At 39.0% G+C, this 15,221-nt stretch overlaps 1 protein-coding gene across 7 annotated transcripts in view; it reads right to left on the bottom strand.

Annotated features, from left to right (window-relative positions):
• Positions 1 to 1,277: 1,277 nt before the first annotated feature.
• The window catches only part of IGF2R (insulin like growth factor 2 receptor), a 59,605-nt gene continuing 45,661 nt past the window's right edge, over positions 1,278 to 15,221 (bottom strand). For 3 of the 7 annotated variants that reach the window (XM_026066469.1, XM_026066466.1, XM_026066467.1), the window contains exons 36-48: positions 14,556 to 14,702; positions 13,325 to 13,486; positions 12,613 to 12,820; positions 12,076 to 12,222; positions 11,385 to 11,619; positions 10,259 to 10,395; positions 9,318 to 9,432; positions 7,499 to 7,645; positions 5,944 to 6,128; positions 5,236 to 5,422; positions 4,029 to 4,193; positions 3,357 to 3,426; positions 1,291 to 2,933 (exon numbers count right to left, since the gene is read on the bottom strand). In XM_026066469.1, the coding sequence (XP_025922254.1) occupies positions 2,550 to 2,933; positions 3,357 to 3,426; positions 4,029 to 4,193; positions 5,236 to 5,422; positions 5,944 to 6,128; positions 7,499 to 7,645; positions 9,318 to 9,432; positions 10,259 to 10,395; positions 11,385 to 11,619; positions 12,076 to 12,222; positions 12,613 to 12,820; positions 13,325 to 13,486; positions 14,556 to 14,702 (2,289 nt within the window). In that variant the 3' untranslated portion in view covers positions 1,291 to 2,549. Of the gene's footprint in view, positions 2,934 to 3,356; positions 3,427 to 4,028; positions 4,194 to 5,235; positions 5,423 to 5,943; positions 6,129 to 7,498; positions 7,646 to 9,317; positions 9,433 to 10,258; positions 10,396 to 11,384; positions 11,620 to 12,075; positions 12,223 to 12,612; positions 12,821 to 13,324; positions 13,487 to 14,555; positions 14,703 to 15,221 lie in introns of all 7 variants that reach the window. The other 4 variants (XR_003253596.1, XR_003253595.1, XM_026066468.1 and 1 more) reach the window with 4 other exon arrangements.

Genomic DNA, 15,221 nt, shown 5'->3' with positions numbered 1-15,221 from the left:
CAGCCACACTCAGTCTGCCCTGGCTTCCTCCCCAGGCAGGAGGCATGTTTGCAATCAGCTGAAGCCAAGAAGACTGAAAAATAAGTCAGTTAAAGCCTGCCTGGAAAGTGAATGTTGAAAGCCATTGGACTGTTCAAAGCAAAAAAACCCCACACACCCTTGCACCAACTTCTTTGCTAGAAGTTTTGTTTAAACAGTTTGCAATCATATGCACTAGTTCAAAGTTAATTAAAAAGAAGTGTTACACTGGGCTTTATTTTCCCAATTTCCCACTACTCTCTCCCTATGCCAGGCAGGAGATAGGTGACACTGTTTCCCACAGGAGCAGTACTGAGCACTGTGTTGTGCAGGTGTCATACAGGCTCCCACCTCTAAGGGAGCTGCCTGGCCGACTGGCAGCTTCAGCACCCAGCCCAGAATCCACCATCAAGTAGCTGCTGAAGTCTTCCTGTGCAGTCATGGGTTCCTTTAACTTGTATGTACTGGTCCCCACCATTCTCATAACATTTTCCTCCCTGTATTTAACAAAGTATTCCACTGGGAAGAGTCTCCTGAAGCAAGTTATGCATCCAGCCCTCTACAAGATAAGATTTAGTCAACCTATCTACACATGCTTAGATGAAAAATGGGCAGCAGTTCCAAGACTAGACATTTAAGTCACTTGTCAGCTGCATGTTCTTAGAAATATCTCCTTGATATTGCTCAGATAAGTATTCCCAGGTAGAATGCATTTGTTCTATCTAAACCTCATTACACACAGTCACAACGAACAGACCATTTGGTATTAAATCTTTGTATACAGGAGGTCATTTAATTTCATGCCACACTTTGATCCATAAACAACTCCAAGATGCAAGCCTTTAAGGCTTGGGGAGTGGAAGCAGTGTTCTTCAGCATCCACTTAGGAAACTGTTTCAACAAGAACTGAGAGTAATTAAAAACCTACTGTCAGGCCTCTCATTCCCCCAAATTAACCTAATGCTAACTATGAAAAGGCTACTCATTTAAATATGACTTTAAGTATGACAAGATGCAGCTTTGGCCAAACTGTTTTAAGGCTTCACTTGTAACAGTGAAAGGGGGTGGGGGGGGAGGGAGGGGAGAGAAATCAAGTCTGAAAAAAATGCACTACTGGATCTTATGTATATAGTCTGATCTTTGTGATCAAATGGTTCTCATTTTGAGCAATGTGATTAGGATATTAGCTATGGCAGCAGCAGAGGAGATTACCAAGTTGATGAACAGTTCTAAATACTAGTATAAGAAAGATTCCAGACTTGAGATGTGGGATTTGGAATACCCACTTCATATCTTTTATTGAAATTGCTGAATACTTTATATTACACTATTTTGATTCAAAATGGAGTTTTTATAAAAAGAAACCATTGTTGAAACTGAATAAGCCAACCAAAAGGAACAATGAAGTTTCAAAAAATTCTGACCAATGTACGTACTTGTACAATTCTTTGAAATCATATCATTGCCCATAAGGTGATTCCAGAAAGACCTGGAGAGAAGCAAGATTGCCAGAGGAAAATTGACTTCCATTCATCACTAGTAACATTTCAAGTCAATGACCATGGTCAGGGCTTCAGCATACGCACTAGAACTTACATTTAATCAAAAAACACGGGCCCAAAATTTTTCTTGCAATTTGTACCAGAGATGTTGTGTAGATTAAGGCTCCTCTAGTTGTGGGGTTTTCTTGGTGATGACAAACTGGGCAGTGTAGGTTGCATGCCAGGAATTCTGCCTCTCTGGCCTTGAAACTCTAGTTCTTTGTGCAGAAAGTCTAGTCCAGCCATGATCTAGGAAAAAAAAAATCTTTGGGTGCTTGTCAGCTGCTTAGGCAAATACTRAGAAGTCAGTCATATAACCAGTACCAAAAGTATCATGCAAAGAACAGCAACCATTTCAGGCTAAAGCTATACAGAGTTGTACCTTTCAGTCAATACCTTTGAATCAATGATCTGTTTAAATTAGAATGGATACTCAAATTCACAGAATAAGTTAGACCAGTTCTAAAATTTACATCAAATCATCCCAAGACACAAGAGTTATATTTTTCCTTGTCACATGATGGGTGAACCCATAGAATAATACCCTGCCGGCAGGAAGAACATGTTGCTATTAAGCAAACCTGAGTAGTGAGGATCAATAAATATAAGGAGTTAAAATGCTAGTAGTCAGATAATTTGAATCTCAGGAGCCATGGGCTTCATTCAGCTTTAATCCTGTCCTTTGAAAGGTTCCTCTTTCAAACAAGCATTTAATGTCTATGCTGAGGCTTAAAAGAAAACAAACAAAAAAACCCCTGTCCTGGCTAGAGAGAGTCAATATAATTCATGACTGGATTTCTAACATCCGGTTGGCTTACTGAACAGATCATTGTAAACCACCAAGACATCTTTCTTTTCTTCCCTTTTCAATGGTTTCTTGTTAAAGGCAAAATTCAGAAAAATCTTTCAGGCTGAAGTCCTCATATTTGGTTGGAAGTGTTGTCCCATTATATAATCTCTCTATATTTGATTAGGCACAAGAGGGGGTTATTAAACATTCAACAGGTCCTCATCACTATCATCATGAAATGATACTGTATTTGTAGAGTTCTGTGCCTGCTGTTGGCCCGGCTTGGCTTTTGCTTTCCTATCCTTTCCCCCATTCAGTAAGTCAAGGCTTGGTGTCTTCTTTTGTGGGTGCTTGCTCTTGTGTAGTCCTCTTCCTGATTGAATCTTTACATCTGGAATTGTTAGCACTTCATCCTCACTGTCCAGGTCATCAACATGGAGAGATGTAAAGGCTTCAGATGTAACAGACTTGGTAGTAATGTGACCATTTTCCTGCCCTCCTTTTGCTATTCTCTGATTTGGTGCTGCAATTTCCTCCATAAGCCACTCTGTTTCATGCTCATTAGCTTCTTCTTCACTGTTTATCTGAAAGAAAAAGATGCAAGAGAAGATTGCATATAGTGCTCTAGACTCTGCCTATTACTGATCTCTCCAATTAGCAGACCCATCCCATACAGGGGCTTGGATTTATTTGGTCATGAGACCATAACAGCACATTCTTGCAGTATATTACTATTGCTTCCAGCCATTCTGTACTATGTCTGAACCACAGCTGCCTTCTCCTAAAGTTTTTACCTTATTAGGCTACTCATGGACTGCTTTTCAGCATTTCTTCAATTGTATCTTCTTTTGCCTTTTCACTATGTAGTTAAGGCATCTCAACCAGCCACGTGGCTTTTCTGAAGCCAGTTTAATATCCACATACTGAAGAAACTGGGAAGTCTTATTAAAAAGTCATTAAGGCAACCTTACATAAAACAAAAACCTTCGATTTCACCACTATATTACCTTTGTGTATTTGTAGGAAACACCTGATGTTCTTCTGCAGCAGTTTGTTATCTTGTTTATTACAGTTTCCCTAAAAAAAGAAAGGGAAAAAATACTGCATTAGGAAGATTGTATCCAACTTAACAGCCCTCACCTTTCTTCACTGGAGTTTTGCCATCAAAGCAGCATACAGCTTGCTTGGTAAAATGCTATCATATTTGATTCAGAATCACTCTAATAAGCAAAAGTTGGTCCATAATGCTGCACATCTTCCTGCTTACCACAACTTCAGCCTGACTGTTCTGATACACCTCTGGCCTTAAAGCCTATGGGAAATAAAGCAACCTTGTCTGGAAAGCAGAGAAGCAGTATTATTTGCATGTGTTCTTTGTCGCTGTTGTATGGTTCCAGCCTGACACCATGAAAGAAGGTGGTGGGTAGCATTAAATATTAGTTGCCACATTGTTTTACTCCCCTTAGTATTCTACAGTAGAGATTAGTCCAAGTCAATTCCTCTTTGCATGGGCCTTCAGATAGTAATGAAAATTTTGAAAACAAAACAGTAGCTGTTTGACAGTTGATGCTGTTAGCTGAAAAACAAGAACTTAAACCTCYAAAATTCACTAATTCCCTTCTGTTGAGGAAACAAAGTTCTACAAAAATATCTTTAAAAGCTTCCCAGTTATTTCTTACCTCCTCTCTTTTTTGTAGAACAGCAAGATTACTAAGCATGCAGTGAGAACAACCAGAAGGACACTAAGCACAGCACCAACAGCTTGACTTCTCCCTGAAAGGCCTTTATGTATTTGGGCTTCTTGATCAGATTGGCCCTCATGGCTTCCTGGAACATTCGTTGACCTAATGGCGTAAGTTAGGAGAAAGGAAGAATAAGATCTATGGACCAGTTGCATCAAACACGATTAGAAACAGTGGCTTCAAAGGAACTAACATGCCAGGCCATCCTGTCAGTCCCATCTAGCAACTGTAAAGAATAGAATTCAGTGGATTTTTGTTCTYAATAAGATCACTCAAAAAGTAAGATATGCATTGTGCTACATTCTGATGTGCTTTCAAGTAGTACATAAAAATCGAGATTCCAGTCAATATCCAAGTTATGATTAGACACTCTACAGCTTACACAGCAGCAGCTTTTCATACAAAGCTGTTTTAGAATGAAACCTGCACCTGAGCAAGTTGTAGAAGCTACAGTAATTATTTACCTTCCAGCTGACTGTGGCAGCACACAGAACAAACTCCCTCAATAGCTAATCCCCTGTTTAACCAGAATGAATATATCCTCCCTGTGTTTTGAAACTAGCTAGCAACAAGAAAGTGAACAGTCCTAGGATTAATCATTTCTACATATGGACAACCCTTTGCAGTGGGGGTGCCCAGTGCCAAGACTGGGTTTAAGGACCTAGGTGCAGTGATTTTGCTTTTAAACCACTGTCTTTACCCCTTTTTAGATCTGTAGATTAGAACAATCAATTCAYTGCAGAAATACCTCATGATTTCTGTAATATCTGTATTGTTTTTCACTCTAAGGCGGTGAGGACAAAAAAAATTTGCCTGTATACTGGCTATTCCTTTCAGTAACATGAAACAGCATGTTTTCTCAGTTACAGTAGGTTGTACTTAATGGAGAGATGGATATTAAACTCTACCATGCCTTTCCACAGTTTCCAGTGCAAACAAAGTTTTAGGTCCAGATCAGTTTGACTGCTAAATGTTTGGCACTTGGCAATCACTACATGCATGGACATCAATTCAATCTACCCATGCATTTACTCCTTTTGCCAAAGTCTGTTTGCCTTTTCCTCCTTTCACAACCACTGTGATGAATAAGGACAAAGACCTTTAGCTGACAAGAGCTGCTTTCAGAAAAAGATTAATTACTCACATTAATGAACACACAGCAGATGTGTACCAGGTAAATAAATATTGACAGTCTGCTGTCTCATGAAGGAATTCAGGGATGCCTTCCTTTGCTTGTTGACTGCAGTGGAAGAAAATGGTTGAAGAGACAAACTTTGACTTATCTTTACCACATCTAGAATCCGATGAAAATATCACATCCAAGTCATCATCTACAAAGAGAAGAAAAACTTACAGTTAAGTACTCCCCTGAGAACAGTCTATCAATACTAGGCTGGAAAGAAAGTTAACTACTAGTCTCTACATTCTTACATGTATTTATTGTGCAATAGCAATTTACACACTATGAAGTTTCTGCAGGTGACCTTACCTGTATGATACCATGCCTTACATACCTCAGTATAACTGATGGGGATCAGTTACACTATAGAACAACAGGGTATGCTCTTTACCAGAAAAACTAAAGAGGTAAAGGAGACCACTGCTTATGGAGCATAAGCACAGAGGGAAAATTGTTTTACATTATTCCTATTAAAGCCTTTTAAGAAGTATCAACCCAAATCTACTTCTAAAGCCGCTTCTGCAACTGAGCTAACACAACAGGAAAGAAACAAATCCTGGAAGACAGACTCTGCATACTTTTGCAGAAATGGATTAGTGTAGATATTATGAAAAGAAAACCATGAAGCCATGCATATGGAGGATCAAACAAATCCAGCTAGTAAGCACTTACCCTCAACATAATATTTAGCTTTTCTGGAAGAACCAATTTTGCGAAAGCGACGTTCATTAGTTTTAACCTGGCAGATGTTTGCTCCAGCACACTCCAGGAAACTTGAGTTTCTTATACCAGAAAGTTGAATTTCATATACATACTTGTCACCATTTGTTCGTATGTCTCCAGAAGCAGCGTACAACCTGAGGAGACAGAAGGCAGGCCTATCCTGAAGTTCAAACTCAAATTTAGGTTATTTCCAAGAAATAAGGCTGACAACAGTGGTAACAGCTAGCACTAGTTGATTCCAGAGCAAGTTGGAGTGAACGATTCAAGAGGCAGAAGAGCAGTAAGACAGACTTCCACCCTGAATACTTACAGGTGAGGATTATATTTAGTATAAAACCTTCCAAAAGCGCACAAAAAGCAAACATTGCTAGCTATACTGCCCTCAGTAGGTGTATGCTTAAACACTTTCAGAGGATTAAGATAAACAACTGGGAACACAAGCATGATTCAGCAGCTTTCATACACATCGCATACTGACCATAAAATCCCTATTAAGCATGCCCTGGAGCTACGATAAATAGCATAGCATAGCTTTTGCTGACTGCCAACAAGCAGTCTTCTCTAGAAGGACAACTAGTTCTACTGCAAGGGTTTCCCAAATGCCATTTACAATTGTACCCTTCTGTGCTGCTGGTGAGAGCTAGACTGTTTTAAGATTAAGAGCTACTTGTTCTAGCCTCCTGCTCAAAGGCTGAGCTTGCTCAAATATAACTTGTTTTTCCATCGAACATTACATCAAGCTTCTCATTTTCTCCTGACCTCATCTCCCCCATCCAGACCCATTTGATTCCTTTCCTTATTTATAGTATTAAAGGCACAGAGGAAAAACATGTTTGTCTAGCAGGTCTATTCACAATACTTTTGCTTACTTATACTGATCCCACATCCTTCAGCGCACACTACTGGTTTGTGCCCTGCAGGCAGGGTTCATTCTTCCCACAACACTGGAGTGTGGGAGGTTTTCCCTCCATAAAACATAAGTTTTATTTTAAATACAGCAAGTTGCAAAACTGGCTGGAACAGAGTTATGTGCAACATGTTATACAGACAGTGTAACTCACTTTTGAGGCTTTTGAAGCACAAGCTCTTGCCTCCACATGGATCTGCTGAGCAGAAAGGAGCTACATAAAAGGCCAAAGAGTAGTGTAGGTACAAATAAGGGTCTTTGGCACTGAACTGATGTCTACGCACTCCAGAAGAGAGCAATGACTCACTCAGCATCCACCATTAAGAGTTCTGCCATCAAGATAGTGTATGTGCAGGTTTAGACTGACCTTGAGTATGCCCAGACACGCTCAGAGCTTTTAAGTCCAGCAGCAAGCTGCAAGACCGCCACTATCAATCAGATCCCTAAGTCCATCATTGGTACAAGTCTGACAGCAAATTTAGTGGGATTTCCATGGAACAGCTAGGAATGGTTAAGGCAACTTAGAATAGTCGCACCAAGGTCTCTTTTCTTACAGTAGAGTTCTACAGRACTAAGGTTCTTGTTTGTTTTACTTACTTGTAATAAACATTCCCCAAAGAGAAGTTTTTCCCAGTTACAGGATTAATAACTGTTCCATTCACTACCTCCACCTCCTGCTGCTTAACAGCACAAGCTGCTCGTGTGTCCCAAGTGATGTAGTAAGCACAGTTTTCTTCATCAATCCTGCCAAGTAAATAGACATAGCACATCAGTCTGGGAAATAGGAATGAAATATCCTGCTTAAGCATCTTTCAGTAAGCAAGTTGAGTAGCTAACACACTAAGAGAGGCTACCTGCAGAAGAGCTGTACTGACCTTTTCTACAAGTCTAAGACTTAAAACCACCTTGGCCCCACTTAATCTTAAACACAAGCCAGGAACAAGCTCCCCGCTTAAAGTTTCAGAAGTCAGTTCAGAGGGTTTTACATAAATATTTTAGCTAACAAGTCAGAATGTTCTTGGCAGGTTAAAGCTTTGTACTTCACTTAGCTAGGACAAGAAACATGACGTAGTTAGATTTTGCAGCTTAGTTCTTTGACACTTGCAGAGCCTCATGTACAGTTTTCCAATTCTACAAACAATATGCAGTTCACCAAAACAAGACTGAACAAAAAGTCATCAGCCTTTCTAAACACTTGTGATCATGCATATACACCTCACAGAATGGACACACTCTAGTTAAGTAACCTGCACTGAGGCAACAAGAGAGCTTGAAATCATTAAGGAATGGAGCAAAACCATACTTTATTAGCTAAATGGCTTATCTATAGCAAGTTTGGGCAAAGTTGTTAAGAGTGGTTCACTATAACTGACATTGAAAACAAGATCCAAGACACTATCAGTTTTAACTTGGAAGTGAAATGCTTAGATTTTTTTCCAGGTCATCTAAGATAAATACAGAATAAAACTGTTTATGGAAGTGTACAGGTGCAAAAACTCCAAAAGATGCATATCTTACAAATACAGACCAAAAGATGAGTTCTTGAAAGTAACACTCAGATGCCTACATTTGTAAGGCTGCTTTCAAAAGCATTTCTTGTGGGGAAGGAGATGGGAAGCAATAGAGAAGATAGTAAAGAATCTGGATGCTGTTTCTAGTCTAAAAATTTCCAAGAYACAGGAGATGCAACGTAGACAGAGACCTATCTGAATTTAAGTCTTAACTGTAACTGAGTATTTGGCCCTTTGTACACCACTTCAGAGACAAGCTAATATCATCCCTTTTATGGAGCCGCTATAGAGGCCACTTCATTGCTGCCTTTGTTCTGGTACAAACCATTATGCTAGCATTAAAGTGGGAACACAGCAGCACAGCAGAAGGAGGACACAGTGCTATCCAGCAGACTCCTTTGGTTAGAAGTTGATATGTGTACATGCTCTCCTTCCTAATTTTGAAACGATCAAAAAGGTATATAAAAATCCATTTTTCCAGTCACAGTTTTTTGAAGTTGGGCACACAAGTCTGACTTTTTTCCAGGCACCTTGTTCACTGTCTTTCATTCAATAAAGTCAGAATCTTATGGTAGGGAAAAAGATTCAGAAGTGAGGAGCCATACAGTGAGTTACTGGCTGTAATGAGACAGAAATGTCTTTTCCTAAACCAATCTACTTACCTGCTTATTCAGGTTAATCTTGACAATGTTTCCACATTCTTTATGTAGGAGGTACAGGGGGGGAAAAAAATAATCCACCCACCATGATCCTTTGTATTATTGCAGCATTTAAGTCACCARCCAGAACCTGATAATTCTGGGGCTGTCCAGCATAAGACAGTCACTGTCCTGGAGACTTACAGTTTAATGAAGAGGTACAAAGAAATAAGCCATAAAGATCAGGTAAACTAATTTGTTACTCACCTCTGTAGCATGGGCATGCCAACTGTTTTTGCACATTTCAATTCTATAATTGTCATTACTTTCTTGTTTTTCCTGCATTCCTGCCCACTGGAATAACTGATATACACTGTATCACCTAGAAGAAATGTATGGTGACACTCAAGGATTTTGTAAGCAGCTGTCACAAATTCCATTTGTTCATTCTCCAGAGCTCATTACTTAATACTAACTTCTAATATTTTTCATAAACCATGCATCAGTTACAGCACTTTGATAAGTCTGAGGTTTTCACTGATGACCATGTAAAAATTTCTCCTCAAACATACCCTTTGCATTCACATAGTACTATGTTCAGGTCACCAGTATGGGAATAGACAACATTTAAATTTAAGAAGTTCTTTTGACATATTAAGAGTAAATAAATTCCATTTATAAACAAGTTTAGGCAGTGAACACATTCACTACACCCCATTGTTTTTGAAGTTGGTTGCAAAACCTCCCTCATTTTTGCAAACTTAGCAGCAATTGTAAAAAGTGTCCTTAAACTGGAAACTTAAATAAGATCAAGTTTTTTTGCTCCTTTTCTGAAGGGTGAAGCCAATTAATCATCTCCCTCACATATTGCTTTTTAATAGAAAAGCTCAGTGGACACAGAACAGGTCTTTCAAAATTGGGTAAGCAAAATAACTCTCCTTCCCACAATTCACCTGTTTAACCAGCTTTAGTGTGTTCCCCTGACATAAACACCATATAAGTAGTAGTGTGGTGTGGGTTTTTTGGGTGGTGGTTTTTTTTGCGTGCACTTTTCATTATGTTTGTTTTGGGGTTGTCCCCCCCCACAAAAGGTTCACTGGAAGAAATATTTCAGAATTTCAGTGAAGTTTTTATACAGCAATAACCACTATAGTTAGGTTGTGATATTTAACCATTTCATAGCTCTCTACAGGAACAAGTAACTATACCTGTCACATTCAGTTTCTGTGTATGAACAAGTCCGAGAACTTGAACATCTCCATTGTTGCTTTTTCTACAAATACTGGCTCTTTCAGGGCAGCCTGTGGGTCCTTCATGCACCCTCTGACAAAGATTCACATAGTACCTATAGAAAGAGAACATGATAGAGAAAATTTCTTTAAAGTCAATTTAGGCTAAACGGACAAGGCAAAATATAAACTATATAGCTTCCTAACTGAAAGCTAGTCAAGTTGAATGAAAATGAAATACTCAAGTTGCTGAACAAACAAAGCACATGCTAAGGTTCAGAAGAATATTTTTAACCATCATTTTCAAGTAAAACTACCACACACCAGATTGGTTCCAATTTCCAGCTGCCCTAGATCAGAACCAACCAGTGAACTGAGTCTAAAGATGCCCAGAAGTTTGTTTTGCCCAGCTATAAAGCTTGCAGCTCTATCTTAAATAAGTGTCCTTTTTTAGTTCTATACCAGATAAGTATTATTGGAACAGAGAACTGCTAGTGAGGTGGTGAACAACAGTTCTGTCACCCCACAGCTTATCAAAATTATGGAATTAGCTGCTCTCATCCTTGCTAGTTCATTTCTATTCATTTACTGGAGGAGGTGATGACTGCCTGCCATTTATGTTTTCCTTCAAGTTCATACTGGCATGTTTTTCTGCCCAAAAATGTGTTTCAGCCTTCACAGTAGAAGAAACAAGATCCAATTAAGGGCATAATATTTTGTCTAAAGTTTGAGTCAATCTGAAAAGGGAGTCAAGATTTATGTTCAACCTGATTACAAATCAAAAGTCGCATTTATACTGTAAAGTAACTTCAGTAAGATAGTTTAAAGAGAAAGCCTTCAAGAAGCTTTTAAGTTAAATTTATTTACCCTTTAAAGAGTTACCAATAGAGGGAGAGGGTGAGGATTAAAACGGTAAATATCCACCCTCTTCAGATAAAGCAGGTTTTTTTATAAATACATGCAGTATTAAACATTGACAATTTTCACACACTAGAAGCAACTTAAACTGAAAAGTTTAAATAGACCCTGAACAGGGACCAAAACAGAAGCACTATGCCATCTTACAGCTTCAACTATATTGATTAGCAAGCTGGGAGTTACTCACGAGTTTCCATTGTGGAAAAAGATCCATGATCCTGTCAGGGAAGAGAGCATTCTCAAGTCATAAGTTCTGTGTTTTTGGACAAACTTGCACTCCATCTTCTTAGGAGGACAAACAGCCTGTGTCCTCCATTCAAATGTCACAGCACAGCCAAGTGTCTCGCTCAGAAGGCGTGGACTCCCATTGCCAGCATTCTCATCACACATGAAGATAATGGTAGATTCCTTTTTTCCAGTTGCTAAGGAAGAGAGGTGGAAGAAGAACAACACCTTGCAAGAAGTTTTCAGGCATGCAAAGTTTTTAGCGTTGTAATTCTAAGATATGAGCAGAAGTTTTAACCGGGTATTGTTTAACATAGTTGAGACCTAAATGGGTATGACATGGCAGTCATCTTCCCTAGGTTAACTTTCATGACTTTTAGAAAGTTGTGCAACTCTTTCTTCCAAGATGGATGACCTCCATCGAGGCAGAGTATTCACCACTTATGACTTAAAACCTCAATTTCTAAAGGCTTCAGTTTCTCCTTTTACTTTGCTCACCCACTTGGATAAAGTGAAGTTTGTGCCATACATTCCCTTGCCCACCCCATCCTTTCCTCCCATCACATTACACCAGTGGTCTTCTGTCCCAGACAAATAAAGGCTAACTCTGCCTTAACTCAGATCATTACACATTAAATATAGGAAATTTTTACCATTGCCACAAAATCCCCACTTTCCATCTCCCTGGTAKTTTTCAGTTGTAGCACACCACGGTCTATTCTTTTCTTCCGTAATACATTCCTCATAGCTCTTCCCTTTGTACTTGAAGGGGAACACACAAAGCTCCCCTTTTTCAGTCACTGAGAAAGAAGGGTACATTCACTTAGTAACATGCAGTGGAAGAGCAGGCATATCCAGAGCCAGCACCACATCTGAAGCCTGCACTTCTATACTATTTAAGAACAGTCATGAGGCAGAGAACAAACACTGAAACATAGAATTTAATATTAGGATGTAGTATACAGTTAGTTATGATCACCCCTACAGAAAAGCTGCACTCTGCACTCCCTTTTAGCCAATATTTGTTGAGGCTGCAGATTAATACAATGCATTTGATTTAGCAGGACTACATGTTTTTATTTAGGCATGCAAAACCCACATTGCTTCCCTCCTGTTGTCACAAAACTCTGATTCAAGGGTAAGAAAGCTGACAAGTCTTTACTGTAAAGAGTGGATCTGCTGGATCTCACCTGGAGGGCACCGATCACCGCCTGTATACTGCAAGATGACCGTTTCATCCTGGTGGCTATAGTCCATTTTCATTTCTTTTACATTTCCAAAGGATGACGCACCATTTTCCGAGATCAGACACACAGCCCCATCCTTGCATTTCCCCTGGGGCATGTCTGCTGCCTTACTGCACACACCAACATGGTAACTACTGGATCCAGAAAGCACCTGTGCAGACACCCAGAAGCATCATCAACAAGACAGCCTTTTACAGCCTGCGGTCAATACTTGCAAAGTATTACCTAAGAGCTTTGAGCCAAGTCTCATACAATATTTGCAAAATGCAGGTGGAGAAATTGGAACTAATTTTGCAAGGCTGACCTTCATTTAATGGCAAAGTTGCAGACCAAGTATACCCACAGGGCCAAGGATATAACCTGTTCAGTAGAACTTTTTCCACATTCAAGACCAAGTCAAAATTCTGCCTCACATGAAGAGTTCCACCCTCCTTCCCCATCAGGGGACTCATGAATTTACCTCTCAAAAATAAAAAAGACAGCATTCTAATGTCTTTTTCCTCTGCTAGACAGCAAACAAATATGAACACTGACCAAAGCTGCAGCATGCTCTTCAGTCTCCTTTCACACCCTAGAGAAGATGTCAAACCCTCTGCTTCAGCTTCAAAATGTTGATAGTGATGAGCAATATGATCATGCCACTAGAATGCATTACCTTATATGATCTTCCAGAAAGGCTGGTCAAGTTAAAAGTATAGTGTAATTGTTCATCAGTCACAGAGCAACCTGAAGTTTTCACTTGATCAGGACACACAACTGGAGTTTCCCATTCAAACACAAAATTGCAGTCAAGTTTCCTTATCATCTTCGGCTTGCCCTGTTACCAAATAACATAGCAAGAGACATTAGGTTTTCTGGGTTTTTTTGTTTGTTTGTTTTTTGTTTTAAACAAAAAAGTTAACCTCAGTTATTACTGAGGTTAGATTTCACTAATGGCAGGGCTAATTTGTCATCTCAGTATTACAACTAGTACTAAAAAAAAAAAAGCTGCAGGTAAAGTACTTTCTACCTAGCTTCAGAAAACACTCGAATTGAAGCAGGCAAATTCTTATTAATTAGGGTTAAGATTTTGATGTTCAGCTTAGTTGAAAGCAGGAACAAAAATGAAATGCTGTGTTGGTCCATGGTAGGGAACATTTTGAAGAGTTCACCAAGTTCAGGTCAGGACAGAATGTTGTTTCCTTTATCACCATATTTTAAACAAAAATACAGATGCAGGCTGTGTTATTTTCAGAGCTGCCCAGATTTCAGCTCATTTCCCATGTTGATGGACAATGGTTCTACTGAGCATCTCCAACAAGCTCTAGTTTGTCAGTCATCATAAAGTGCTTCCTCTGAATGCTTTAACAAAAGCAGTAAAAAAATTCAGGACATGTCAGGTTTATATAGTCATAGTGTTCAGATATCAGCCCTGAACAAAAAACTAAGTCTCTAAAAGCAGATTTTTAAAGCTGTGTAATTATGGAAAGAGTTACAATATAGGGCAAATATTTCATAGATAAAAACACGTATAACTGTGTAAAGTTATTGTGTTAGCTTACAGAAAAAGGTCAAGCTTTTGGATCAAGGCACAGTACAAGACAGCATTAAGTTTAATGTCAACAATAAGTAACCAGTACATTCCTTCAGAGGAATCTGATCCCCAAAACCATCATAATCAGATACTCCCAAACCTAAAGATCATGTAACTCTGAAATTTTGCTCAGTTAAGTCTATAAATACCAAGCATATTCCTTGCTCAAGTATGAGACAAGCTTGTTAATCCATTCTTACATGCTAGAAACAAATTCTTGATTTAGTTATAAGCAAAGCTAACATTCTCACTGGTTACTACCCATTTTCCACTGCACTCCAGGATCAACATAAGTTTTTCATAGGTATCTTACCAGACTAGTTCCTTGGCTGCAGTGAAATACAATGAGAGAAGTATAGTTCAACTTGTTTATCTGGCAAGGAGTAGTGCTGTTGTAAGTGATGTAAACTTCACTCACTGCCTCATTTATCTTAGGAGGTTCAGTAACACGACCAATATCCTACACAAGCAAAAATAGGCATTAAAAAAAACAGATGAACTACTAGATTTCAGATCAGTTCAGAACCCAGAGTTTCAGACCAATTCAGAGATTTATCTGTTAAGCTTACAAAGGAGCACGAATACTATGCACTTTTGAAAAATGCATCCTATATATCCAAAGAACAGTTATATTTTAATTCTATCAAAACAGAAGTTGGACAGCTCAAAACACCCCTCAATTGAGCTTGACACAAGCCAGGGAGGTTCTGCATCTTATGGGCAGTATTTTTTAATCATCAGGCCAGAACAGCTACATACCACTTAAAAATAACATTATATTAACGATGGAGTGGGTTTTGTAGATTAATGTGGAAGTTCATAGAAAACTAAATCCACTTTTTAATGTGCATCTTCTAAAGCCTGCAAAGACTACTTCAAAAGGTAAGAGCCTCCAGCATCTCTCAATGTAACATCGCGGAATACAAGCTATCGCGGAATACAAGCTATCGCGGAATACAAGCTATCGCGGAATACAAGC

This window comes from Apteryx rowi, unplaced genomic scaffold, assembly GCF_003343035.1.
Source record: "Apteryx rowi isolate R43461 unplaced genomic scaffold, aptRow1 scaffold_241, whole genome shotgun sequence".
Lineage (NCBI taxonomy): Eukaryota > Metazoa > Chordata > Aves > Apterygiformes > Apterygidae > Apteryx > Apteryx rowi.
Note: the sequence above shows the minus strand (reverse complement) of the source record. Positions and strands in the feature narration are given on the sequence as shown.